The sequence below is a fragment of the Mauremys mutica genome, chromosome 1 (genome assembly GCF_020497125.1).
Source record: "Mauremys mutica isolate MM-2020 ecotype Southern chromosome 1, ASM2049712v1, whole genome shotgun sequence".
NCBI lineage: Eukaryota > Metazoa > Chordata > Testudines > Geoemydidae > Mauremys > Mauremys mutica.
Window position 1 is genome coordinate 26,161,996 of NC_059072.1, and position 26,131 is coordinate 26,188,126.

At 42.0% G+C, this 26,131-nt stretch overlaps 1 protein-coding gene across 1 annotated transcript in view; it reads right to left on the bottom strand.

Annotated features, from left to right (window-relative positions):
- RELN (reelin) overlaps positions 1-26,131 on the bottom strand; it is a 473,567-nt gene that overhangs the window by 100,321 nt on the left and 347,115 nt on the right. The window contains exons 23-27 of the mRNA XM_045031243.1: positions 20,972-21,109; positions 19,224-19,410; positions 11,610-11,815; positions 8,364-8,535; positions 7,883-8,083 (exon numbers count right to left, since the gene is read on the bottom strand). Coding sequence (XP_044887178.1) covers positions 7,883-8,083; positions 8,364-8,535; positions 11,610-11,815; positions 19,224-19,410; positions 20,972-21,109 — 904 coding nt within the window. The remainder of the gene's footprint in view (positions 1-7,882; positions 8,084-8,363; positions 8,536-11,609; positions 11,816-19,223; positions 19,411-20,971; positions 21,110-26,131) is intronic.

Here is a 26,131-nt window from a genome sequence, read left to right on the forward strand (position 1 = left end):
AGGATTCTCTCCAGAACTTAGCAAGGTTATACCCTATGAGTGCCCAGCTTGGATTCATAGAGATTCTGTATTTTCTTTTTATTCTTTAATAAATTCTTTTCTTTTCTTTGGACTTGGTTAATTCCTTCCCTTGGGGAAATTCAGGGGAAGGGGAGGGGGAAGTGGGCTGCTTCCCTGTGTGTAGAGATTCAAGGCATTTGAATCCAGGCACCTCTGTCTCCGGAGCAGGGGAGAGAGGGAAGAGGGGGGAGGTTCCTCCTCTGTGAATTGATCTGTGTTCCCAAGGGGGGAAACAAGGGTGTCCCGGCCCACGGAATTGACCGGGTGGTGGCAGCCGAAGGGGAGACCTACCCTAAGATTTTGGGGTGGGGGGAAGACATGCGGGTCCTCACTTTGAAACCGCCCAGTTTCAAGTGAGGGTAGACTCTGACACAGGAGCCAATGTTCAAACCATGGACGAGCTAACCCTCCTGATGATGATGGAGCAGTTCTTGGATGGTGTTCCTGAGAACATTAGACGCTACATCCAAGATGGTAAACCAAAAACTCTCACTGAGGCAGGAGAGATTGGAGCCAGATGGATGGCATCGGTAGACAACACGACAGCTACTGCCAAGGGGAGCGAATCCAACAGGGTACACAGCGACACTAAACCCTACCGTCGCGGACCAATCAAACCCACACCTACAACCCACGGACAGTCACACTCTACCTCTTCTTCTACCTCACCAGTCTCCAGTAGACCAACACAAACCGGTGACCCATCAAGTGGGCGATGTTTTCAATGCAATGAATTGGGGCATATCAGAGCCAAATGCCCAAAGAACCTAAACCGAGTGCAACTCCTTGCACCTTCACACCAAGGAAAGCCGGACATAGATGTATCTCAAATACCCTTAGAACATAGGGAAACTTTGAGAGTGGACAAAAAGGAGATCATCGCATGGAGAGACACTGCAGCACATGTGTCAGCTATCCACCGAACCTTCGTGGACCCCAAATTCATCAACCAGAAAACCAAAGTGACAATTCGACCCTTCATGTCAAAACCTGTAACATTACCTACAGTGCGTTTACCTGTCCAGTACAAGGGCTGGTCAGGGAAGTGGACTTTTGCTGTCTATGACAACCATCCGATTCCCATGCTACTGGGGAACGACTTGGCCCGACACATTGAACAGAAAAAACCAGAGGGAGTGGTTACACGCAGCCAAGCCAGACGAGCTGCCGGACCCATCCCTGTTCCTGAGCCATCCACCGGGACCCCGTCTGTGTTACCAGGGACCCAGACAGAGGTGGTGGAACCGGATCCCAGGCCAACACCGACAGCAGCCATAGTTCATCCAGTCCCAGAACCGGAACTGGAAGGGCACCCAGCGCCAGCACCGGCGCCAGCTATTACAACTCCACCGCCAGAGGGCGACAACGGGCCTGAACTGGAAAAACCAGCAGACAACCCTACCCAAGAGGCTCAGCCGGAGCCTGAAATGACGCCTTGTGCACCAGCGGAGAGCGGTTCACAGTCAACGGAAACAACCTCATCACCTACATCGCTCCCAGAGGAACTGGTGTCTCCCGCCTCAAGGGAACAGTTCCAAGCAGAGCAGGAAGCCGATGACAGCCTCAAGAAAGCATGGGCGGCGGCACGCAGCAACCCACCGCCTCTCAGCTCTACTACCCGATCCCGGTTCGTTGTGGAGAAAGGACTGTTATACAAGGAATTTCTTTCTGGTGGACACCAGGAGGGCTGGCATCCTCAAAAACGGTTGCTCGTTCCGACCAAGTACTGGGAAAAGCTCTTAAGCTTAGCCCATGATCACCCTAGTGGCCATTCTGGGGTGAAACGAAGCAAAGACAGGTTGGGAAGGTCCTTTGACTGGGAGGGGATGGGCAAGGCGGTAGCCACTTACGTCCGGTCTTGTAAGGTATGCCAAACGGTAGGAAAACCCCAAGACCAGATCAAGGCCCCTCTCCAACCACTTCCCATAATGGAGGTCCCATTTCAGCGAGTAGCTGTGGATATTATGGGTCCTTTCCCAAAAAAGACCCCCAGAGGAAAACAGTACATACTGACTTTTGTGGACTTTGCTACCAGATGGCCGGAAGCAGTAGCTCTAGGCAACACCAGGGCTAACACTGTGTGCCAGGCCTTAACTGACATTTTTACCAGGGTGGGTTGGCCCTCTGAAATTCTTACAGATTCGGGAACAAATTTCCTATCAGGGACCATGAAAGACCTGTGGGAAACTCATGGGGTGCATCACTTGGTTGCCACCCCGTACCATCACCAAACTAATGGCCTAGTGGAAAGGTTCAATGGAACTTTGGGGGCCATGATCCGCAAATTCGTCAATGAACACTCCAATAATTGGGATCTAGTGTTACAGCAGTTGCTGTTTGCCTACAGGGCTGTTCCACATCCCAGTTTAGGATTCTCACCATTCCAGCTGGTGTATGGCCATGAGGTTAAGGGGCCATTACAGCTGGTAAAGCAGCAATGGGAGGGGTTTACACCTCCTCCAGGGACTAACATTCTGGACTTTGTAAGCAACCTTCAAAACACCCTCCGAGACTCTTGGGCCCTTGCTCGAGAGAACTTAAGAGATGCTCAAGCGGAGCAAAAGGTCTGGTATGATCGACATGCCAAGGAGCGGTCCTTCAAGGTAGGAGACCAGGTCATGGTCTTGAAGGCGCAACAGGCCCATAAGATGGAAGCGTCCTGGGAAGGACCATACATGGTCCAGGAGCGCCTGGGAGCTGTTAACTACCTCATAACATTCCCTGATTCCTCTTTAAAGCCTAAAGTGTTTCATGTTAACTCTCTAAAGCCCTTTTATCCCAGAGAATTACAGGTCTGTCACTTTACAGTTCAGGAAGGAGATGACACCGAGTGGCCTGAAGGTGTCTACTACGAAGGTAAAAGAAATGGTGGTGTGGAAGAGGTGACCCTCTCCACAACCCTACAACGTCTACAGCGGCAACATATCAAGGGACTGTGCACTGACTTCGACCCCTTGTTCTCAGCCATCCCAGGACGGACTGAGCAAACCTACCACTCCATTGACACAGGTAATGCTCACCCGATTAGAACACCACCCTACCGGGTGTCACCTCATGCCAAAGTTGCTATTAAACAGGAGATTGACAACATGTTGGAGATGGGTATCATCCGCCCTTCTACCAGTGCATGGGCATCTCCAGTGGTTCTGGTTCCCAAACCAGATGGGGAAATACGCTTTTGTGTGGACTACCGTAAGCTAAATGCTGTAACTCGTCCAGACAACTATCCGATGCCACGCACTGATGAGCTATTGGAAAAGTTGGGACGTGCCCAGTTCATCTCTACCATTGATTTAACCAAGGGATACTGGCAGGTACCACTAGATGAACCCGCCAGGGAAAAATCTGCCTTCATCACCCATGCAGGGGTGTATGAGTTTACTGTGCTTCCGTTCGGACTGCGGAATGCACCTGCCACCTTCCAAAGGCTGGTGGATGGTCTACTAGCAGGATTGGAAGACTGTGCAGTTGCATACCTCGATGATGTGGCCATTTTTTCTGATTCATGGCCCGAACACCTAGAACATTTGAAAATGGTTTTAGAGCGCATCAGGCAGGCAGGACTAACTGTTAAGGCCAAAAAGTGTCAAATAGGCCAAAACAGAGTAACTTACCTAGGACACCAGGTGGGTCAAGGAACCATCAACCCCCTACAGGCCAAGGTGGAGGCTATCCAACAGTGGCCTGTCCCAAGGTCAAAGAAACAGGTCCAATCCTTCTTAGGTTTGGCCGGATATTACAGGCGATTTGTACCACACTACAGCCAAATCGCTGCCCCACTAACTGATCTGACCAGGAAAACCCAGCCAAATGCAGTTAAGTGGACTGATGAGTGTCAGAAAGCCTTTACCCAGCTTAAGGCGATGCTCATGTCGGACCCTGTATTAAGGGCCCCAGACTTTGACAAACCCTTCCTAGTTACCACCGATGCATCTGAACGTGGGGTAGGAGCGGTACTAATGCAGGAAGGACCGGATCACAACTTCCATCCTGTCGTGTTTCTCAGCAAGAAACTGTCTGACAGGGAAAGCCACTGGTCCATCAGTGAAAAAGAATGTTACGCCATTGTGTATGCCCTGGAAAAGCTACGCCCATACGTTTGGGGCCGGCAGTTCCAGCTACAAACTGACCATGCTGCGCTAAAGTGGCTTCACACCAACAAGGGAAACAACAAGAAACTTCTCCGCTGGAGCTTAGCTCTCCAAGACTTTGACTTTGACATTCAACACATTTCAGGAGCTTCCAACAAAGTTGCTGATGCACTCTCTCGTGAAAGTTTCCCAGAATCAAGTGGCTAAAAACTGTTCTTAATATGTTTTCATGCTTAGTAGTCGATGTAATAGTGCATGTGTTTTATTACTCTGGTTGTTTTACAGTTCTAGGAGGAAATCGCCGCCAGTGGATCCCACTGTGACGATTTGGGGGGCGTGTCATGAATAGTTAGTAAAGGGTTAAAGCATAGTACCTGGTGGGCATCTGACCTGAGGACCAATCAGGGAAGAGAATTTGAAACTCCTAGGAGGGAACTTTTCCCTCTGTTTGGGGGGGTCTTTGTCTTTGGCCGTTTGGAGTTCAAGAGACCAGACGAGTTAATCAAGTCCCTACAAGTTCCACCTTTCTGAACTAATTTCTTCTAGTCAAGATAGTGAGTATTAGAAAGATACTTTGTGTCCTTATCTAATAATCCTATGTTTGCAATTCTGTGTGTTTGTTATTGATTATTCTTAATTCTGCTTGTACTGGTTGTACTGAGAAAGAGAGAGGATTCTCTCCAGAACTTAGCAAGGTTATACCCTATGAGTGCCCAGCTTGGATTCATAGAGATTCTGTATTTTCTTTTTATTCTTTAATAAATTCTTTTCTTTTCTTTGGACTTGGTTAATTCCTTCCCTTGGGGAAATTCAGGGGAAGGGGAGGGGGAAGTGGGCTGCTTCCCTGTGTGTAGAGATTCAAGGCATTTGAATCCAGGCACCTCTGTCTCCGGAGCAGGGGAGAGAGGGAAGAGGGGGGAGGTTCCTCCTCTGTGAATTGATCTGTGTTCCCAAGGGGGGAAACAAGGGTGTCCCGGCCCACGGAATTGACCGGGTGGTGGCAGCCGAAGGGGAGACCTACCCTAAGATTTTGGGGTGGGGGGAAGACATGCGGGTCCTCACTTTGAAACCGCCCAGTTTCAAGTGAGGGTAGACTCTGACAGGAGGTCAGTCAGGGATAGGAAGGAAGGTGTTGTATGAATCTCACCTGTCCTTCCAAAATAATAAGTGGAGGGTAGGAGCCCTCTAGAACATGCCAGTAATGGAGCAGAAGGCCCTTTCACAACAAAGGAATTCTCAAGAAGAGGAGTTCCTAGCTATAGCTAGTTAAATTATTCATTGCAAGAAAAAAATTCTGTGAAATTTTGCCATTTTTATCAAATAAGGCCATATAGAAAAGTCCTATAAAATTTAACAGGGATAACATTAATAAGGTCCTGTAGAAATTACTCTAGAGCCTACAAAACAGAAAATGCCATCCCTTCTGTAGATTTGTGAACCATCCTATATAGAATTCTATAGAAGGGATATGGTTCTCTATTATATTCTATATGCTTATGCAATAAGGGAATTATGCCCAAATAAGATGTTTCATTATCTCACCAATTCTATCCCGACCATTCATAGGTGATGGCAAATGGAGAGAATAGGTTTCTAATTTTTGCTAGAGCAAGAAATACTAAATCCAAAAAGAAAAAGAGGTTGAATTATGCTAAGCAGAAATCATTCAACTATTTCACAAGGATATATAATTATTAAGTATGGGGGGAAGACGTACAGTTTTACCTATAATATCAATAACTTTTGGACTGCAAGTGATACAGACAGTTAAAATCACTGTGTCTATTTCCCTTATAACAAAAAGAACATGAGTAACTTCTATGTTTAATTTTAATACTGTGTAAAACACAACATTTAGGACCTGATTTAGGAAAGCACTTAAACATATGATTAAAGTTACGAATGGCAATGGAATGTAAGCAGGTTGAAGTTAATCACCTGCTTAAGTGGATTCCTGAACAGAGAGAGACTTAAACACATGCTCAAGTACCGTCCTAACTTGAGACCCTAATCTATATACACAAAAAAGAAAGAGTTATTATTGCTTCAATAGATACTTTTTTTGTTTGTTACTTTGCTAAAAGTTTCAAGAATGGAAAGCATTTTAAAAAATGTCTGCTTTATTTACACTATACATCATGCTTGGATCCCTGCTGAGTATAACACCTACAGAACGATGATTTTGTCACTCGAGTAGAAAAAGTCTCAAAATGTGATTAGCATATATTTCTGGTGAAATAGTATTTACATAGTTAAGTGTTTTTTGTTTTGCAAAACAGTCTTAGGCACAACACAATGAACACTGATTTATGTAATGTACTGTAGTCCTCAGATGGTATAGTATTTTATCAGCATAACTTCTAAATCTGGAATAAGATTATTTTACAAATTCCCTTATTCTAGCCAACTTCCTATTTATATAGGGGGACCAGATGTCCCGATTTTATAGGGACAGTCCCAATATTTGGAGCTTTTTCTTATATAGGGTCCTATTACCCCCCATCCCCTGTCCCGATTTCTCACACTTGCTATCTGGTCAGCTTATATTTATATAACTGTGGGAATTATATCGAAAAGCTGCCTGTAAACATCTGATCTCTTTAATAATTCTGTTTGTAAATTATTCAGTATCTGTATCCACCAATTATGTAAGGACCATGTATTTGTGGCTAGCTCATTAAACTTGCATTGCAACCGACCCCCAGAATTCACCAATGGGATTTCATTATAAACTCAATAAAATTTTGATTAGGGTTCAGAAACAACAGCTTGTCAAAGCAAATACGCTTCCTTTTGAGTTTATATTCTGATGTATTGTCACAGCAAAGAAAATTTTGTAAGCCCTTTAAAGAAGAGAATGCTAATTGGAGCCTATATTCACTGCCACAATAAAAGTTAATTATTTGAAAAATACACATTGGAGTGTAGAACAGCTTGTAAATTCTTAAATACTTTCAAGTATAAAAAAATGTACTCATGCCACATGGAAGCTTTGTAGTCACTGGGTCCCAAATGGGATACAGTCTCTCTCCACACCCCACACCCCATTGCAGTAGCATTTCCTGATACTGAATGGCATATAATGACACTTCAGAGGCTTATTAAAAATATAACATGTTTTTAAAATTTATTTTGGTGAAACAAACAAATCTTTCCTGTTCTATGGTTGTTATCCTTTTCTTTCAGAAAGCAGGGTCTTAGGCCTGGTCTACACTGTGGGGGGGGTGTCGAACTAAGGTACGCAAGTTCAGCTACGCGAATAGCGTAGCTGAACTCGAACTACCTTAGTTCGAACTACTCACCCGTCCAGACGCCGCGGGATCGAAGTCCGCGGCTCCCCCGTCAACTCCGCCACCGCCGTTCGCAGTGGTGGAGTTCCGGAGTCGACGGGAGCGCGTTCGGAGTTCGATATATCGCATCTAGATGAGACACGATATATCGAACTCCGAGAAGTCGAACGCTACCCGCCGACCCGGGCGGGTAGTATAGACGTAGCCTTAGTTAATAGAGTATGACAACATATTTATGTCCTCTGCATCTTTTACACAGACAGAAATGGGAAGGATGTTTTACAACCTTTAATCTCACAAGTAGTTCTTACTCATATGAGCAGTCCTGTTAAGATCACTATGATTGCTTGGGTGAGTAAGAAATATTTACATGAGAAAGGGTTGCAGGATCAATGCTCTACACCTCAACCTGAACTGGAGAGATCTGAAATAAAAGAATACCTTGAACTGCAGGACATATCCAGGTTTCAGTGTTAAATCCCGAGTCACAGCAAATCGATCTCCATCTGATTTACCAAATATCATTGCTGATGGAGTGGCAGAACAGAAACTTTCATTTTTGGTCATCCCTTCATTAGCCAACATCAGCCACACACTGAGCTGGTTCATAGGGTAATCAAATGCTGGCTTCTCATAAAAATTCTGGCAGAAATGAAAGAGACATCAAACATCACCACCACGCAATGAAGAAACTTTCAAACACTCTTTTCTATCTCGAACGGGGAGTTACGCATGTCAATCAGTCAGCACGAGGATTAGGTGCTCCACATCTATTATGATTAGGGTGATAAAAATACCTAGACAGACAAGGATATACCTGCAAATACTTCAGTTTTCTTTAAAAGCAGTCAGTAAATTCAAAGAAAACTCTATTAAAGCTCCTGCTTCATTAAGGTACCTATTTACCGGCATTGCTTATTACCTGTGGTAATGTTGGGTTAATGACAGGAATGATCTGCTTCTGCTTTTCTGACAAAATGATGATATCATCAATGGCCCACTGGTCATAGCCTTCCCCTGAAAATACTGGCTGCCACCAGCGGAATCTAGTACAAGGAGTCTTTGCAGCAGCAGGAAGCTCAAGATAGACAAATCTAAAAGACAAGATTTTAGCAGAACTATATAGAACAGTCAGATCTTAAAAAGACATATGAAACACTGTAGAACAGAGAGTGGAGGCCAGAAAAGGTAAAATCTGTTTTACAGGTGAGAATCCTTAGAAATCTTCCAAATTCTTGGAAATTAGCTCCTGATCTGTAAAATGAGGATAATGATACATCCTTTGTCTGTCTTGCCTAGCACAATGGGGCCTTGATCTCAGAAGGGCTTGTAAGAAGCTACTGTAATAAAAACAATAAATAACAATAATCTAGAGAGCTATCACTGAAAGCAGGACTCTGTTTCATAATAATTCTCCATAGCAATATCAGAAGACGATTCCAGCAAATTAGGCATTCCCTTTTTGGTGACATCCTTAGGCCAAGTATCTTTCTGATAAGTATAGGAATAAGAATAACAGTATCACAAAGAGTTATTTTATGTCCTACTTGAATAAACTTCATTCAGTATCATTGACTTGGACATGTTAGAAGTATGTCTTATGTGTAAACAGAGACTATTTTAGTCCAAACGTCATACTTTGAACTAATTAAGTAGAATACACATTTTGGCTGGTTCTTCACTGAATACAACAGTATTTTCAAATGTTCTGTTTAGCACATATTAAAGGAATGACTCCTGTGTTGTGAGTTATTTTTAACACATTGATTGTAATCTAAATTAGAAATACATAAGTTTTAATAGTAATAAAGGGAGATATACCAATCTCCTAGAACTGGAAGGGACCTTGAAAGGTCATTGAGTCCAGCCCCCTGCCTTCACTAGCAAGACCAATTTTTGCTCCAGATCCCTAAGTGACCCCCTCAAGGATTGAACTCACAACCCTGGGTTTAGCAGGCCAATACTCAAACCACTGAGCTATCCCTTCCCTCCAATAGCCTCTCTTTTGGCAACCCTGCAAATCCTCCCATACATTACCCACTGTGTGTGTTCTGTAATTTATTATGTCTTTTTTATTAGTAAGCCCCTAACTTCTATGGTGATAGCAGGTATAAATGTCAGTAAAATAAGTAATAAAACAATAATACTTGATGTCATGTGACCTAAATAGGGTTATCAGAGTAACGTACTGATATAAATGGCATTTCATCTATTCTTCTATATTAACTATTTGTAACATTACAGGCGGAGCTGGTTGTTATGTCTATAGTTAAGGTTGCCCTGCATTTTCCATTATAAGACCCAATTTTCAGGTGCATATAACTTTGCTAAACTTTAACCATTCAGACTGAAATTTTCCATGCTGGGTGACTCCCTCAAACTGAACATTTTAGGGAAAATTTCAGCCAAAATGGTTCAGACATTTCTGAGAATGAGGTTAGGGAAATACATTTTTGCATATGTTAAATATCTTTATAATTATTTCAATGAGCAGCTCGAGCACCTCCATGCTTTGGAGCAAGAACTTGAAATTTGTCAACAAGCCAGAGAAGCCAAGAATCAGAGGGATGTTTGAAAATCCAACTAAATTTTGCTGACTTATAACACTTTGAAAGTCACCATTCAAATGTGCTCAGTAGAGGTTTGCAAGAGGCTGGCAGCTAAATTCTCTGTACATTCCCTCTGCACTGAGTATGTGCCAACCAGGCTTTCCTTGCAACTGCTCCTCCTGCCTGCTATGAGCTGCTGTGGCACCAGGCACCAGATCTGACAATGGTGAGACTCAGTGCTCCCTTTGCTGTTGCCCAGGAAGCATGGAGAAGAAGGAAGAAGCAACCTGACTTGAATGTAAAGGTTCAGGGGGTGGTGGACAGGGACAGAATGAGGATGGGAGACTGGAGCAGAGGGTGATAGGAGCAGGAGGTGACTGGGCAGAAGGGGACAGATGGGATGGAGGAGACAATACAGGGGCAGAAGTGCATGTAACTACTAGAGCACATTCCCATCCAGAACCTCAAACCTAAGCACAGCTGGGTGGAAAATGGAAATCCCTTCCCATGCAAAGTTTTGCATTTTTAAAAAATATTTTCACCCTGAATCATGACAAAAAGTCAAAATGGTGACATTTTTCATGGGAATTTTTGGCTTCCTTGTTGCCCACTTTGATTGCTCTTGTTTTCACTGTAGTGAAATTGACAAAAGCCTTCCAGCCAAGCTTCCGGAGTGGCAGACAAGCTGCCAGGGAGGTCAGCTACTCTCCAGCTCCATAGCCAAAGAAGCAGAGCGCACAAAGCACTCAGCCTTTCCACCTCTCACCACCGTCTCTCGGAGCCAGAGAGGCAGAGTCATGGCACTCAGCCTCGTAGTCCTTCTGGAAGGCTTTGATAAGAGCCTTCCACGCGGGCAGCTGGGGAGCTGTCATTTCCCATGGAAAATTTCAATTTTGTCAAAAGGGCATTTTCCATGGGAAAATGATTCTGACAAAAAATTCTTGACCAGTTCCAGTCCTAAGTTACTTAGGCCCTTTTGAAAATGTTACCCTCAGTTCTTTCGTGCCTCAGTTTCCCACATGTAAAAATGGAATAATTGTATTTATCTACCTCACCAAGGGTGTTGTGAAGCTAAATACATTAAAGCCTGTGAGTTATTATAGTAATAGAAGCCACATAAGTACCTAAGATAGATAGATGTAATTAAAGCAACCTTAATTCTGGCATTTCCTAATTTTGGAGTGTTTAACTTTGCATCCTTAATGTTCTTTTAATGTACTTTTTTACATGTAATATCAATACATATTCATCAGAGCTGAAACCAGAGATAAAAAGAAACAACAAATTTCTGCACCTCATTTTGGGCAAGTTCTGTATTTTCCTGTTAATTTTGTATATATATTAGTGGTCATGTTGCACATTCGATTGACTAACTGGACACTTTAATTTTTCACTACAGTTTTTCTTTAAGGTCCAGCTTTATTATTATTATTATTATTTATTATTATTATTTTCTCCAGTCCTAGTCATAGTACTTTACTACTGAAGCCTGGAAGAGTTTCCTTGTAATGGATTTTAAGCATTATGCCTTGCAATGTTTTTGTTTAGACTTTTAATAAACAGAGAGATTTTTTAAAAAGTCTGATATGATATGGCTTTAGTTTGAACCAATACCTTACCTAGGTTTGCTGAAGTCAGAGAAGTACATTTCTGCTAGTAGGTGCCAACTGATACCTCCATTGTTGCTGTACTGCAAAAGTACACCTTCCTCTCTGTTGTCTGGTTTATTGCATGAAGAGCTCTCCCCACCTATCTGAATGTAAAACTGGACGAAATCTGCCCAGGTGGTGTCCAAATCCCAGCTCACCAACTGCCTTTTTCCATCCTGTAGTACAGAGGCATATGAAAAAAAAATAAATGTATTCAGATTGTTAATCATCACACTAAGACACTTTTACTGAAAATGTCTAAATGTCAAACACAGTTGTATATGGAAAATTATGTACAATATACTGCAATGCAAAGGAGTTCCATTTTGTACAAGTGTAATTCTCCCCGTATCGGGCTTTAAGACACAGTCCCTACTTTGGCCATTCTTTACACTGTAATCACTTTTGACTGTATCACTACTTCTATCCTGAACACCTTTTTATCATCACAAGCCCAGCATTCCATGTTTTTTTAAAATTATTTATCTAGCACTAGGCGTGCAAGGCCTTAAACACACATTTGTAAATTTTGAAAATGACCCTCTCTCTTCTGTGCTCCTCCTCATGGTTTCTGGTGTCTTGCACCCTCAAGGGAGCCAGGAGGGAACAGACCCTGTACATCCTGAACCGTTTAGGGCCAGAATTTCAAGTGTCCAGCACCTAGCAACTGCCATTGTTACACATATGGAACTGCACTAAAGTGTTTTGAAAACCTGGCCCATAACATCTAATTTTCCCAGTCAAATCTTGTACTATCACTTTGTCTGAAGTCTAGATCCTGAAAATTGTTTAGCACTGTGTGATGGGGTATACAAACCCCACACTGGACAATGAAGGGTTAAGGAGCTGCTCTGGGCTCAGGTAACTCCATCCCCCCCATCTGCAAGACATGCAAAGGTTGGAGGAGGAGTTTAAAAGGGTAGCAGAGCAGTCACTTGTTTGTAGACCAGAAGAGAGAAAGACCTTCAGCTCCTGAGGAAAGGGCTGGCTGAAAGCAGGAGCCTCTCAGATGACCACTCCATGAAGGCCTCTCCCTGAAGGAAGGGTGGCCTAGATTTTGATGCACTCTAAGCAGAAATAATTCCCCTCCATTTCCTATTAACTTAGTTTATTTGCATTAATTCCCTTTGCTTTTTGTTCATGGACTACCTCAGAAGAAGACAGATTTTAAAGTGACCTGGCTGGAGGGCCAAGTCATAGGAAGAGGCTGGTCACCACAGAGGCCGTGTGGCCATCAGCAGCAGACAGAGGGGAAAGAGCTGCTATGCAACATCCAGTCACCAGGCGGCACCAGCAATGAATGACCCCCTTCACACACTGTCAATTCCCACGGACTTTAAAGGGACGCGAGGGTGCTTAACATATTGCAGGGTCTGGGCTGGCACACACTAACACCCTATCATAGTATCCTTGTTGATTTCCTGCATTTTCCTTCCATATTGCATCTTAAAAAAAACCTAGGACCATTTTTGTCCAGGATCTACTCTCACAGAGCAGCACTGACTAAATACTTGTCTCATTCACTCTCTTTTTCACCTACCCATGAAATATCTTCTTTCTTCTGGGTTGTTTCTGTGGTCCAAGAAACATTCTTACCATGGATGCATACGTTCACCTCATACTCACAAACTTTTTCGCATTCACAGCATTCAACATAGCCATAGCCATCCGACCCTCTCCACTATTGTTTTTCATTCATTTTCCTCCATGCAAGCCTAATGTTTTAAAAGAATCTGAATTGAAGGCTTCACATTTTTTCTGAGGCACCCAGCTACCTAAATCATCATCATCATCATGGCAGCTATCAAGGATCCAGTGATCAGAGTAGCAGAGTCAAATTCCAGATCTCCTCTACACTTTAAAATCAGTATGTTTGATATCTCTGCTTCCTATTACCTCCTTATGGAGACAGTCCATGGTAGCATTCACTGAAATGGATAAAGTCGACTCTTGCAACAGGGGTAAAAGAGAGGCATTTTACCTTCAGTTCTCATGTAAGTATGTTTCACTCGCACCTAGGGATATGTTCTGCTCCCAATTACACTGGTATAGATCAGGGGTTGCTCATTTCAAGTCAGTGAAATTACTCTGTGAAATCACTGCGAGAGCCAGATCCTGAGCATAAAGTGGTTTGACTACATGCAAAATGTCACCATCTCCCAAGGATGTGGCCTTCCTTTATCTGCTCATTATATTCAAAAGCAGCACTACATGCTCTTCAGCCATTTCACCCAGGATGGACAAAACCAGCCCAGCTCTCAAACTTTCCACTGACGTGTAAAGAGGTGGACATGACATCCTGACCAGACCAGGCACTATTCACAGGCTGCCCCCGAGTTTCCTGGATTTGCAGGATTGAGCCAGATCTAGAAACTTCACTACATGACTTCTGGTGTGATGCCATCAACCATGATTACTCTGGCTGGCACAATGATCCTTATTAGACTATGTATGTTTGATGATGAATTACTCTGGATTTATGCCAGCAGAAAGCAGATCTGGCCTGGTAGTATTTAGAAGTCTGTTTTGCTATCTGTATCTTTGAGTACCAGCAAAGGAGACATACCATCTTTCTCTACATTGAACTATTGAAGTGATCATTGCCTGCCTTGTTATCAACTTAGGGGAGGGCAGAATCAAGTTCAACAATGGTTTTATAGAGTAGTGTATTTCCACTCTGAATACATGACCCCTCTTTTATAGGGAGGGCCCTATCTTCAACAGAACCAGTGCAGTACTGTTGTGCTGGGATGGGAGCAGGAGTTGTAGGGTCCTACCCCCAAAACACCTCTCTGTGAAGCAAGGATTTGAGGGTAAGACCAATGCCTTTGACACTATGTAGGTCCACCAAACTTCCCACTCTATAGAGGTGATTTAAGCACATGAAAGGGGCCATACTGGGTCAGACCAATGGTCCATCTAGCCCTGTATCCTGACTTCTAACAGTGGCCAGTGCCAGATGCTTCAGAGGGAATAAACAGAACCAGCAATCATTGAGTGATCTATCCCCTGTTGTTCACTGCCAGACACCCAGAGCAAGGGGTTGCATCCCTGACCATCTTGGCTAATAGCTATCTATGGACTATGCTCCAGGAACTTACCTAGTTCTCTTTTGAACCCCACTATAGTTTTCACTTTCACAACAACCCCTGGCAATGAGTTCTACAGGTTGACTGTGCATTGTGTGAAGAAGCCCTTCCTTTTGTTTTAAACCTGCTGCCTATTAATTTCCTTGGGTGACCCTTGGTTTTTGTGTTTGTAAAGGAGTAAATAATACTTCCTTATTCACTTTCTCCACACCAGTCACGTTTCTGAAGACCTCTATCATATCCTCACTTAGTCATCTCTTTTCCAAGCTAAAAAATCACAGTCTTTTTAATCTCTCCTCATACAGTAGCTGTTCCATACCCATAATTATTTTTGCTGCCCTTTTCTGTACCTTTTCCAATTCTAATATATCTTTTTCGAGACGGGGTGAACAGAATTGCACCCAGTATTTAAGGTGTGGTCATATCATGGATTTGTATAGTGGCACCATGATATTTTCAGTCTTATTATCTATCCCTTTCCTAATGGTTCCTAACATTGTGTTAGCTTTTTTGACTGCTGCTGCATATTGAACGGATATTTTCATAGAACTATCCACAGTGACTCCAAGATCTCTTTCTTGGTGGTAACAGCTAATTTAGCCAACGTTATTTTATATGTATAGTTGGGATTATGTTTTTCCAGTGTGCATTACTTTGCATTTATCAACATTTATCAACACTTTCCATTCTGCATGGAGGCTACTCCTGCCATGATGCTGGATTATTAGCCATGGAGTGGCTTCATGGCTGCCCCATGGTGTGATGGGTGGATTTTTTTGCCCATAGCTTCCAATGCAATTTCAAGAGCTCAGCCAATCTAGTAAAGATGTGCATTGGGGGAAGATTTGGTGCTACTGTAATTATGTGCTATAAGATATGGAGGGATTTCTAATGTGTCTCAGTTGATGGAAATGAAGATACTTGAAGAGCAGAATTACAGGTCCAGAGATACACAGGGAAACTGAACTAGAGACCTAGAGAGGAAATGGGGTTGGACTGGGGAAAGGATAATGGAGGAATTACAAGGAATTATCAGAAAAGAACAAAAATCTTAGAGGAAGATTTAGAGAAGCAAACAGGAGATGAAGTTGAGCTCATCACCTGATATCAGGCTCAAGGACTGACCAATCCTGCACTGCCATACTTTACTATAGGTAAGATGGTGACAGGAAAAACCATCACCCAAGAGTATCTGTGCAGGTGGAGACAGAACACTGATTTCACCATTTTTGTGCTCTAAAAAAAGCCGTAACTTGGCATATTTTGGCAGTAAGAATCACTGACTTTATGGTAAGCATCTGAATAAACTTTACTGAGAGGTGTAACCTGATGTATCGACTGCTCAACAGTTGGAAGGGAGGTGATTAAAGAAAGCCCTTTCCTGGAGCAGAGAATCTTCAATACGTTTCAACTGAAGTAAGTACCCAAACTCCCAGCATTTCCCCCTAGAGATTTGCCTTCACCAAAGAATTCAGCCAGGAGGGAAGAGAGCTGAGCTCAGTTTGGGTTAATTGCTCTTTATAAAAAGAGTGTTACAGGAGTCACTGTCTCACTGGGTTGGAGTACGCACGGAACCAGATCCATCAAGACAAGGCTCTGACTGTGAAGAGTCTTGTTTTTTGGATTATGGCTACAAAATGGATCAACCCTCTGAACCTGAATGTATGGATTGTTTGTTCCACTCCCAACATCATATTACCCGATCTGCCACAACAGTAACAAAGTTGAACTCTGGGTTCCAGAGTAGACTAAACAAACATAAGACTTAGGGACACAGTGGAGCAGAGTAGTGGACACTCATGTTATCTTAAATTTTCTACAGAATCATCTCTTGCATCCGACGAAGTGGGCATTCACCCACGAAAGCTCATGCTGCAAAACGTCTGTTAGTCTATAAGGTGCCACAGGATTCTTTGCTGCTTTTACAGAACCAGACTAACACGGCTACCTCTCTGATGCATAATATTATACATCTAGTTCCATAGACTGTACAATACACTGTATATGCAGAATATCAAAGTATCAATCCCTTTACATGTTTAGAGCAATAATCTTTTGTAAATTGATTTATGAACCAAATTAAGTTCTTGAAATTCGGCAGCCAATTGCAGATTTTATTGGTTTAAAACTTTTTTTTAATATGCAAAAAATCACTTGAGCCTCATGAAATTAAATTAAAACCCAATGGTATTGTTTCATTTGAGTTATATAAGCTTTTGTGACATAATATGGGGCCCCCGCATGAGGAAAGTCTACCTGGAATGAGAAGGTGGTGGGGTAAGATGATTGCAACAGCAACTGTGCTGTGGGGTCCAAACCTGGCTAGCATGGTACCAAAAATGGGTTACACTAGCCAGGGAGGGAGCATGTCCAGGGTGCAGGGAAGGGCTGATATTCCCCTGGGAGCCTCCATGGCAACTTCCTTCAGCGACTGAGCTGGAATTGAAAGCTGTCCTGATCAAGCTGAACCTCTGAGGGGGGAAGACATGTAAACACACAATCTTCTGAGGGTACCAGTCCTGGATAACTCAGGGTCTGTGTGCAATGTACTTCATCCTCTGAACTAGCAGGAGTGAATCAAGCTTCATGTGAAGAACTGAGATACTATTTCAGATAGGTTTGCTGTATTTCTCATACATATAACACAAAATCCATTCTACCAATAGAATAATCAGCTACAGAATTAGGTTAATTAAAACAGGCCTCCAGTTTTGCAAAGTCACAAAGGGAATGCAGGGGGCTAATTGAAAGAGTACTGTGATGCAAACACGCCTACAACTGATTAAAATGAGTTATAAAAGATAAACCAGGACTCAGCAGAACAAAGCCAAAATTAATCCTGAAATGAGAGACTGATAATGGCAGTAAACATTAGAAGTTCAAATACAAAGTGGCTATTTGAACAAATACAAAGAAATAGCAACACATGTGTACGTGCTCCGAAAACAACACACAAATGTCAGCCAATGATTACAAATAATTTATTATAACATCTATCACCATGGCAGCGAGGTGCATTTAACACAGAACATCTAAACACAAATTAAATAAGCCACCTTCAATTATGGCACTCAGACTGCTGCTACTGAAAAAAATAAATGCTAACCTAACCCTTAGAGATCAATAGAAAGAAGCCAAGAATTTCTAAATGAGATTTTCACTCTTCCTAAGCAGAAATAAGAAGAAAAATAATAAAAGAGAACCCCAGATCATAGCAGGCTAATTCTAATTTAGCAAATTAGTTTGAGAAACTTGGCTTGAGAAAATGAGCCAGAAGGAGGAACATCTAATAGAGAAGACAATTATATCAAAAATCCAATTATCACAATTAGCTAGTTAGACTGATTGGTCTATTATGAAACTTGCAGTACAGCATTGCATTTCCAGGAGACTTGGCTGTATACATATACATAGGTGCTGGAATTGAGAGTACTGGGGGTGCTGCCACACACCCTGGCTTGAAGTGGTTTCCATTATATACACGATTTACACTTTGGTTCAAAGGTTCTCAGCACCCCCACTATAAAAATTGTTCCAGCACCCCTGCATGTATATAGAAGTTCTGAAAATTATTTGATGGGATAGATTTTGTAAATGAGATAAACGACGTATAATTACATAGCTTAACACATTAGCTTATTCCTCTGGGGGTCTGATCCAACTTCTATTGACTGCAGTGGCAGTTGGATCAGGCTTGTAAAAGGAAACCACATAACTATGTGTATAGTTTTCCTTTCTGTAATGAAAGTCAGATATTACAGCCAAGGTAATGTAAGAAGAAAAGTAAATCTGTGACCACAAAGCCATTCTCCTAATCTTACATTTGGTTATAAAAGTATCTTTTTGCTTTCATCTGATTATATATTATTGATCTGCACATTTCCTAATTTTCTCTTTATTTCATGTTATTTTTATGTGTGAGCCAACTGAGTCATGCAAACAAAGTATCTCATAAGAGCATTTTACAGAAGGCTGGAGGAGTAACATATCTGTATTTTCACCAGTTCCAGTTCTTTGACTTCACAAAAAGTTGAATGCTTTGAGTGTAGGAAAGAACTAGCCTCTGAAAGAAAGACTACTGCCCTTTCTTAAGAAAAAGAATTAAAGAATAGTTACTAATGGGAGTTGTAAGTTACTTGAAAGAAAATACAGTATATATACAAATCCTATTATAAACAATAGCAGATTAATATGCAGATTTCTCAGGTACATCACTGATCCTTTACTTCCTCCCATTACACATGGTATTTCTTAGGTGAACAATCAACTTCTGCATTCCCATCCTTTTTGTCTGTAAAAAGTCTAACTTGGCTTTGTTCTGCACACGTATCCATATTTTTGTCTGTTTTGCATTTATGTACTGCATGTCATCTAGTCTTGTCACTCTTCCTAACACATACACACCAATCTCCTTCTTTGTTGCCATACAACGACATTAGGTTCCACTTAAAAATATATATAAAGTGTTTCTAATTTATCCAACTCTTGGCCGTACCTTGGTGAAATAGAGGGATGATCCAGAAGAAATGACCCCACAGCCTTGTTCAGGTTTTACAATTTCTCCCCCAATAACTTCCTGCCATTCAGTCTTCAAACCATTTGGGTTCTCAAAATCAGACATTACAGTTGAAGGGAGGGAAGTCTCAGGGTGACAGTCAGTGCCCTGGTACCCTGGATCACATCTGGAGAGAAGCATAAAGACACCAAGCTCCTAAAGATACATATATATTCTACTTGATGTTATCCACAATTACTTTAAAGCAATGCAGCAGCCCTTCTAAATTAGGTGTGAAATAATCAGACTCCCTGGAATCACAAGTTCAGGTCCTGGCATGTTCAGTTCAGCCCTTCTGAAACAGATACACAGAAACTACTATGTAGGTAGATGTTTCCAATGAGACAAAAAATGTAATGGCTATTCTCTTCACAGGGGTATTAAGGGCCAAATTTCCAAACAGGCCTGCACACTTCTGCACATCTTCTGACCTGTGTATTGCACAGTCCCTGATTTGCATGGGCACACTACTACACACGAGTGTGCAAACTGGAGAGAGTATTAGCAAACTGGAATTAGAGCATATACAAGTTGGCCACACACAGAAAGGCCCATGAACTGTTAAAAATCTATCCTTACAAAAAGTTTCATGGGATATTTAAGAACAGGGGCTTGTCCTAGTGACCATGATCAAAACTTCTCCTCCACTTACAGTTACATAGTGTTGCTGTCTCTCCCCCCAAAGATGGCTACATTTTAGTGGTTAGTTATACCTGCATTTATATAGTCAAAACACTCTGTGATCTTTTGGGATGGAAGGTAAATGAATGATACTATGGGGAGAGAAAGTCAATGGCATTTGGGTTACTGACTTCCATTTGTGACTTAGAAAATCTCTCTCGTAACGATCTATCTTGTGTGGACGTGTACCACAGCTCAACTCTGTGTCTTAGGTTCTAGAATAATAACAGCGATCAGAGGTTTTCCTCCTGCTCACATGGCAGGGGCATTTGCTTTTGGTGTAGATGGATCTTAGTTGTATCCCTGCCGTCCCTGTAAAGTTCTGGCCATGGTGTGGAGCACATTGACTACTTTGCAGTGTCCAAGAGGTCTTGAAATTTGTTAGTCTACTATACTTTTCTATGTTTTTACAATGTGGATAAACATTAATTGGTTATGTTTTCTCTATATCCACGACCTCTATATTTTTTAAAAATACCATCTATCTTTTTCTCTCTCTAGTTATTTAAAAACATGCCAGTCACTGTGGTATCTAGATGATCTTGAGGCCAGTAGGCACTAGCCAAGTCCCTGGTATAAGTCACAGAAGCCTAAAGATACTGTGTGATACTGGCTACCAAATAGTACCCGCCCAGGGGTCCACTCTGACAACATGGGATCAGCTGGTCACAGCAGTGCCCTGGTCATATCCCCTAGCCTGGGACAGGATGGTGATGCTGGAGTAGATGCAGTTATGATGGCTGTACCCCACTGAAGGATCCCTCCACAGCCTGGATCCACCAGGTATATGGCTGCTTTGCTTTTGGGGACTGGAGCACCTGTTAGTTTTTGTTCTGGCTATAATGGTTTAACCAACACATTATTTCATTTATTTAATTTAGATGTTAAATGATTGAAAGATACGTCTCCAAAGCTTTAGGTGCCCTAACATCCTTATAACACAGTACATAAAATCTCAGCAGCATTCAGAGTCACCATTTCCAGAGGAACTGGCAAACATGCAATACCTGCATACGCCATGGTCGCACCAGCCATGTCCATTACACATATTTGGACACTGCTGTCCAATGTAGATGTTGTCTAAAGCCCATTCATCTTGGACTGTGTAGTAGCACTGACTCCAACGGAAACGTGTAGCACTGGACCTTAAAATTAATAACAAAATTGTTTTATTTGTAATGCTTTACACAACTCTCAGCAAGAGGCTAGAATGCAACAAAGCAGAAATACAGAATAAACTAGTTCTACAGTTCTACTTGTAAGAGATTGACAGAACTGAAGATAGATTTTGATAAACTAATTTTCTAGACAGAAGCACCTTTATGTGCAGGAGAAAATGAGGGACATTCCAATTATTCATGACATTTCTGAGGGATGTTACAGAGGTGCTTCAAACGCTTTATGCTTAACTGAAACATGATGTTTAAAAACTTCATGAAGAGGAGCAAACTTCTATTCAGTAGCATTCTGTGAGGATGATAAAACATAAAGCTAGAAAAGAATGGTTGGAGATTGAATTTAAGAGATTTTACATGTCAAGCTTGTGAATTAATAGGTTGTACCTTGCATGGTAAGACTGCCTGTTGGGTACTGCATTATTTAAAACAAGTCATTTTAGAAAACAATTTTTTTGTATGTTATTTCCATTCACTAACAGTTGTGTCATTTTTACTGAATACAAAAGTTTAACTTTTTTGAGACAATATTACAAGAATTTATGATCTGCTTATTGACATTTTAATCAGCTTTTAGAGGCAGATATGTTTTACATAATACATTTTTGCTTTTATTTTAATATTTTTTAAACGACCCATTGTTGGCTAGGCACTCAAATGAAATCCAAACCCTGTAATTTCATGCTATATGTTAAAGGTGTAACATTCCCCACCCCTAACCCAGGTTTTGCGGTTGTTGTCGTTTCTGTCCTGCTGGTAATTTGACTTCTCCACTTCAGCCATTTCTGAGAACAAGGTTAGAGAAAAATACATAGCTTTGGCCATGTTAAAACAAACAAAACAAAACAAAACAAAAAATGTTAAAAGAATGTTAATAAAGTTGCAAAGTCAAGTACTAAAAAGCAGAAATGCCAGAACTAAGTATGCCTGTACCCCTTTATGCATGTATGCATTATGACACCATCTTTAACAATATGATCATATACTATTTTTCCCTCTGGACGCCTGTCTCATTTAGTGCACGGGATGGACCTCTCTTGGGGATGAATCAGGATTATGTTAAAGCAAGCTGTTGTTCATAGGACCCCTAGCTCATTTGTTGCAGAAGCTGGCAGATGTGGAGTGAATGAGGCAGGGGACTGCAGGGAGAGAAAGGAGGGTCTCATGGCTGAATGCTGTCCTAGAGAATTGGATTCTACCTTCTTCTGCCAAAGAATTCCTGTGTAATGTTAAGCAAATCACTACACCAAACTTTTCCCAGGTGGTCACTAAGTGTGAGTTCCTCATTTTGTAGGTGACAACCTGAGACCCTGGTCCTGATTTGTAGAAATGCTGAGCAGAGAGTTGTGCTTGAATATAAAAAGTACTATATGATGCTAAGTACTCTGAAAAGTCAGGTCCCAGGCATCTCAAATGGGACACCCAAAATTAATGGATATATTTTACCATCATCTCTGTGTGTCTGAGCTCCCAATCTGTAAAATGGTGAGAATACCCCACCACCTCAAAGGAGGGGTTTGTGAAAAGAAATTAATTAATGTTTGCGAAGCCCTTGGATACTATACTGATGAGCTCCATAGCAAAGACTCTAAGGAAATTAATAATTGTTTCTTCATAGTAGGGTCTGAATAGTGTGCCATAAATAAGACAGAGGGCACATATTGAACAATGAGCCTAAAACAAAATATCGAATAGCTGCTTATTAGTTGAGCACCGTGCTTCTTGAACACTGAGTGAAGCAGGGGATCTGTGGAAAAATAATATGTGATTATGTAATTAAAGACTGTCGCATAATGTATAAGGGAGCTAAAGTAAGATCGCTCAGGCATCGTTAATTTTGGCATTTTTTAACTTTTGAGTGCTTGACTTTGCTAGCTGAATAATGTTGTTTTAACATAATTTTACTTTGATTTGATACATAATAGTGAGAATCACTGAAATCCACCCACAACTGAACAAAAAAGTTAACTTCTTTTGCATAGGAAGACCTCACTTTTTCTTAAAGATGTTTAAAGGTGACAGAGTTATAGCCAGACATATCAAGATGCCTAAGCGCTTGTGGGAAGTGTATGTATCCCGATACTCAAAAAATGAACAAAGCAACAAGGTTAGACAATTCAAAAACTCCCAGAATGTACTAAAATTCCCAATTTTGAATTGTCTAACCTTGTTGCTTTGTTCATTTTTTGAGTATTGGGTCTTGAGGTCTTGGGTAGTTTGCCCACCCCACCCCCGAACCGCCTACCCCAGACCGGAGCCTCCTCCCACACCCCAAACTCCTCATTTCTGACCCGACCCCACCCCAGAGCCTGCACCCCCAGCCAGAGCCCTCACCCCCTCCTGCACCCCAACCCCCAATTTCATAAGCATTCATGGCCCGCCATACAATTTCCATACCCAGATGTGGCCCTTGGGCCAAAAAGTTTGCCCACTTCTGATTTAAGTGATAGTTAGAATTTGGTTTAAAGCCATCAACTAAAGGTTTCTGTTCACCTTTAATGCTGTAGGCACTGCTTTTTCACCCAAATGAACTATTTCCCCCCATTCTCAGTAATTACGTTTCATCAAAAATATAGTAAGAGTTTTACAGTATATAGAGTTAACATGCCTGGGCAGGTTTGCAGATTAAATATTCCTTCAGGATATGATGTATTGAAAAGTTAGATCATAAAAGCTATGAATGATCCATTAATGCCTATCACATCATTTAATCCACAGAATAAGGACTTCCTAAGTACACACAGACACAACTGACCATAAACATTCAGAGTTAGCTTTTACTGTTTATTTTGTCAGTGACCTGAAGATAATGTGCTATTGACTCCTTCCACCCCCTCAAAAAATCCTTTAAATTCTTAGAACTGTGTTTCTAAAATTCATTGAAGTATATCAAGGAACACTAAAGCTCACTGAACAATGGTGCTCCTCAAGGCACCTTGATCATTTTCACTTCATTGAGATCACAATTTGTAATCCCAGAAGAAGAACCATAACAATCGGTATTTGCTCTTATTGGGTTCAAGGAAATAAAAAAGCCACTGACCACAAGGAGAAATATTTTTGTAAAAGACTGTTTTTAAAAAACAATGCACTGACAGATTATTTAACTCAAATTGTTGTTCCAAGTTACTGGAGTGGAAGCATTATCTCTGTATTCCCTTGCTTGTAAATGATGATCATAGCTTCACAAAACTCAATTATGCAGCACTAGAACCAGTGGGGGACATTTTCAAAGGCATAAAGGACAATTAGGCACCTAACTTCCACTGAATGTTTCCTATTGTGTAAGTAGTAAGCATGAGTCCTATGCACAGTTTCCTGTAGCAAAAAAAGTCGAGAAGGTATAGTATAAAAGGCATTTCCCTGATTTCCCCCAGTTGCCTCGACTGGCTGCCCATGGTGCACAGCTCAGGGGATGCCAGGACACACAGGGCTCAGAGGTGAAAGCAAAGAGAGGTGAAAGTTAAGAGCCTGAAGATTTTATACCATCAGGCTCTTAACTGCTCTGCACAAGTGACAGTACCAGCAGACCCACTGGTAACAATTTACACCTCTTTTTGTGAAGAGTGTTGTGCAACACATGGGATGTGGAATTTAAAAGTTCATTCACATTTTATGTGGCAGCACTTCAAAGATGCTACAGCTGGCCATGCATTACACAGTACTGTAGCCGGGACTAATGGACTGTGCAGGAGATGCTTTGCAATTTACCAACAGTGACAGACCAATAGGTGCCACTGCATTGCCTGCCAACAGAGATGACCGTTCGCACAAGAAGAAGCCTCTCCTCCAGACATATCTTCCTGGATATGGAACTGCTTCAGTGACCTGCCCTGTGATTCTGAATGTGGAGTAGGATTTATGTCAACTGCAATGTGGAGTTTGAGTACTGAGCAAGAGTAATGGAAGTGAGTACATATTCTGTATTCTGAACTTGGTGTGCTGGGCTATAGCTGCAACTCCAATTACTATTAAAGAGTGTTGTGGCTAAAACTTGGTGCATTGATTTGAAAGGAAGTCCTTTAATTGAGCTATGGCATGAGATTTGTTTCTCATATTTACAGGTGGTAAGTACATTGAGTTGAATTTTTTAGACCAATAGAAATGTGGCCAAAATCTTCTTATAAAGAACTTATGTGAAAACAGCTTGATCACTTTGTCAGAAACTGAGAAGTGGATGGTCAGGCCTAGTGGTTGAAGCAGCAGTGGTAAGGCCTAGTGGTTGGGCTGGAGACCAGAGACAGAGTCAGAGCAGGAATCAAGAATGGGGTTGGAACAAGGCTGGAGCAGGAGCAGGAGTAGTCTGTCAGAACCACGAAGTGGCAGGGGATACTCCCAGTGAGACAGTGATATTGAACAGACTGAGTGGCTGCTCTCATTGAGAACCTATATCCTTGGATTTGGGGTCATCTGGTTAGACCTGCACCTATGGACTTCCTGGGCCCCAGTTGATTCATGTGGATCCCTCAGGTAATCAGGGTCAGGGATGACTAATCAGCCCAGCAGCACTTATAGGGTTCAGGCTGAGAGTACTTATCAGGCTCAGAGATGACTCATTACATTTCCTTCCCTCCCCCCATTCAAAAGATGCCTACCAGGGGTCTTTGGAGCAGGCTTAATTGATGGAATTATCAAAGTGGGTCGGGTGCATGTATGTTTTCAATGGGCTCCCACAAATGATCAGCTGGACCATCACCCTCCCAATTGACAAGGTACATAGCTTGGAATCCAAAATTTGCTTCATCAGGTACTCCTCATACCCCTGGACCATGATGGGTGGAGGTGATGGTTGTACTCATCTGGGGAAGGAGTTGTTGATGTGCTTTTTCAGCAAAGAGATGTGGAATACTGGCTGCATTTTCATCACCCTAGACAGCTGGAGTTTGAAGGCCACAGGGTTGATTTGCTGGATGACTCGGAATGAGCTAAAATATCGATAATCCAACTTCCCTGAAGGCCAACTAGAATCAAGGTATTGTGTTGAGAGCCATA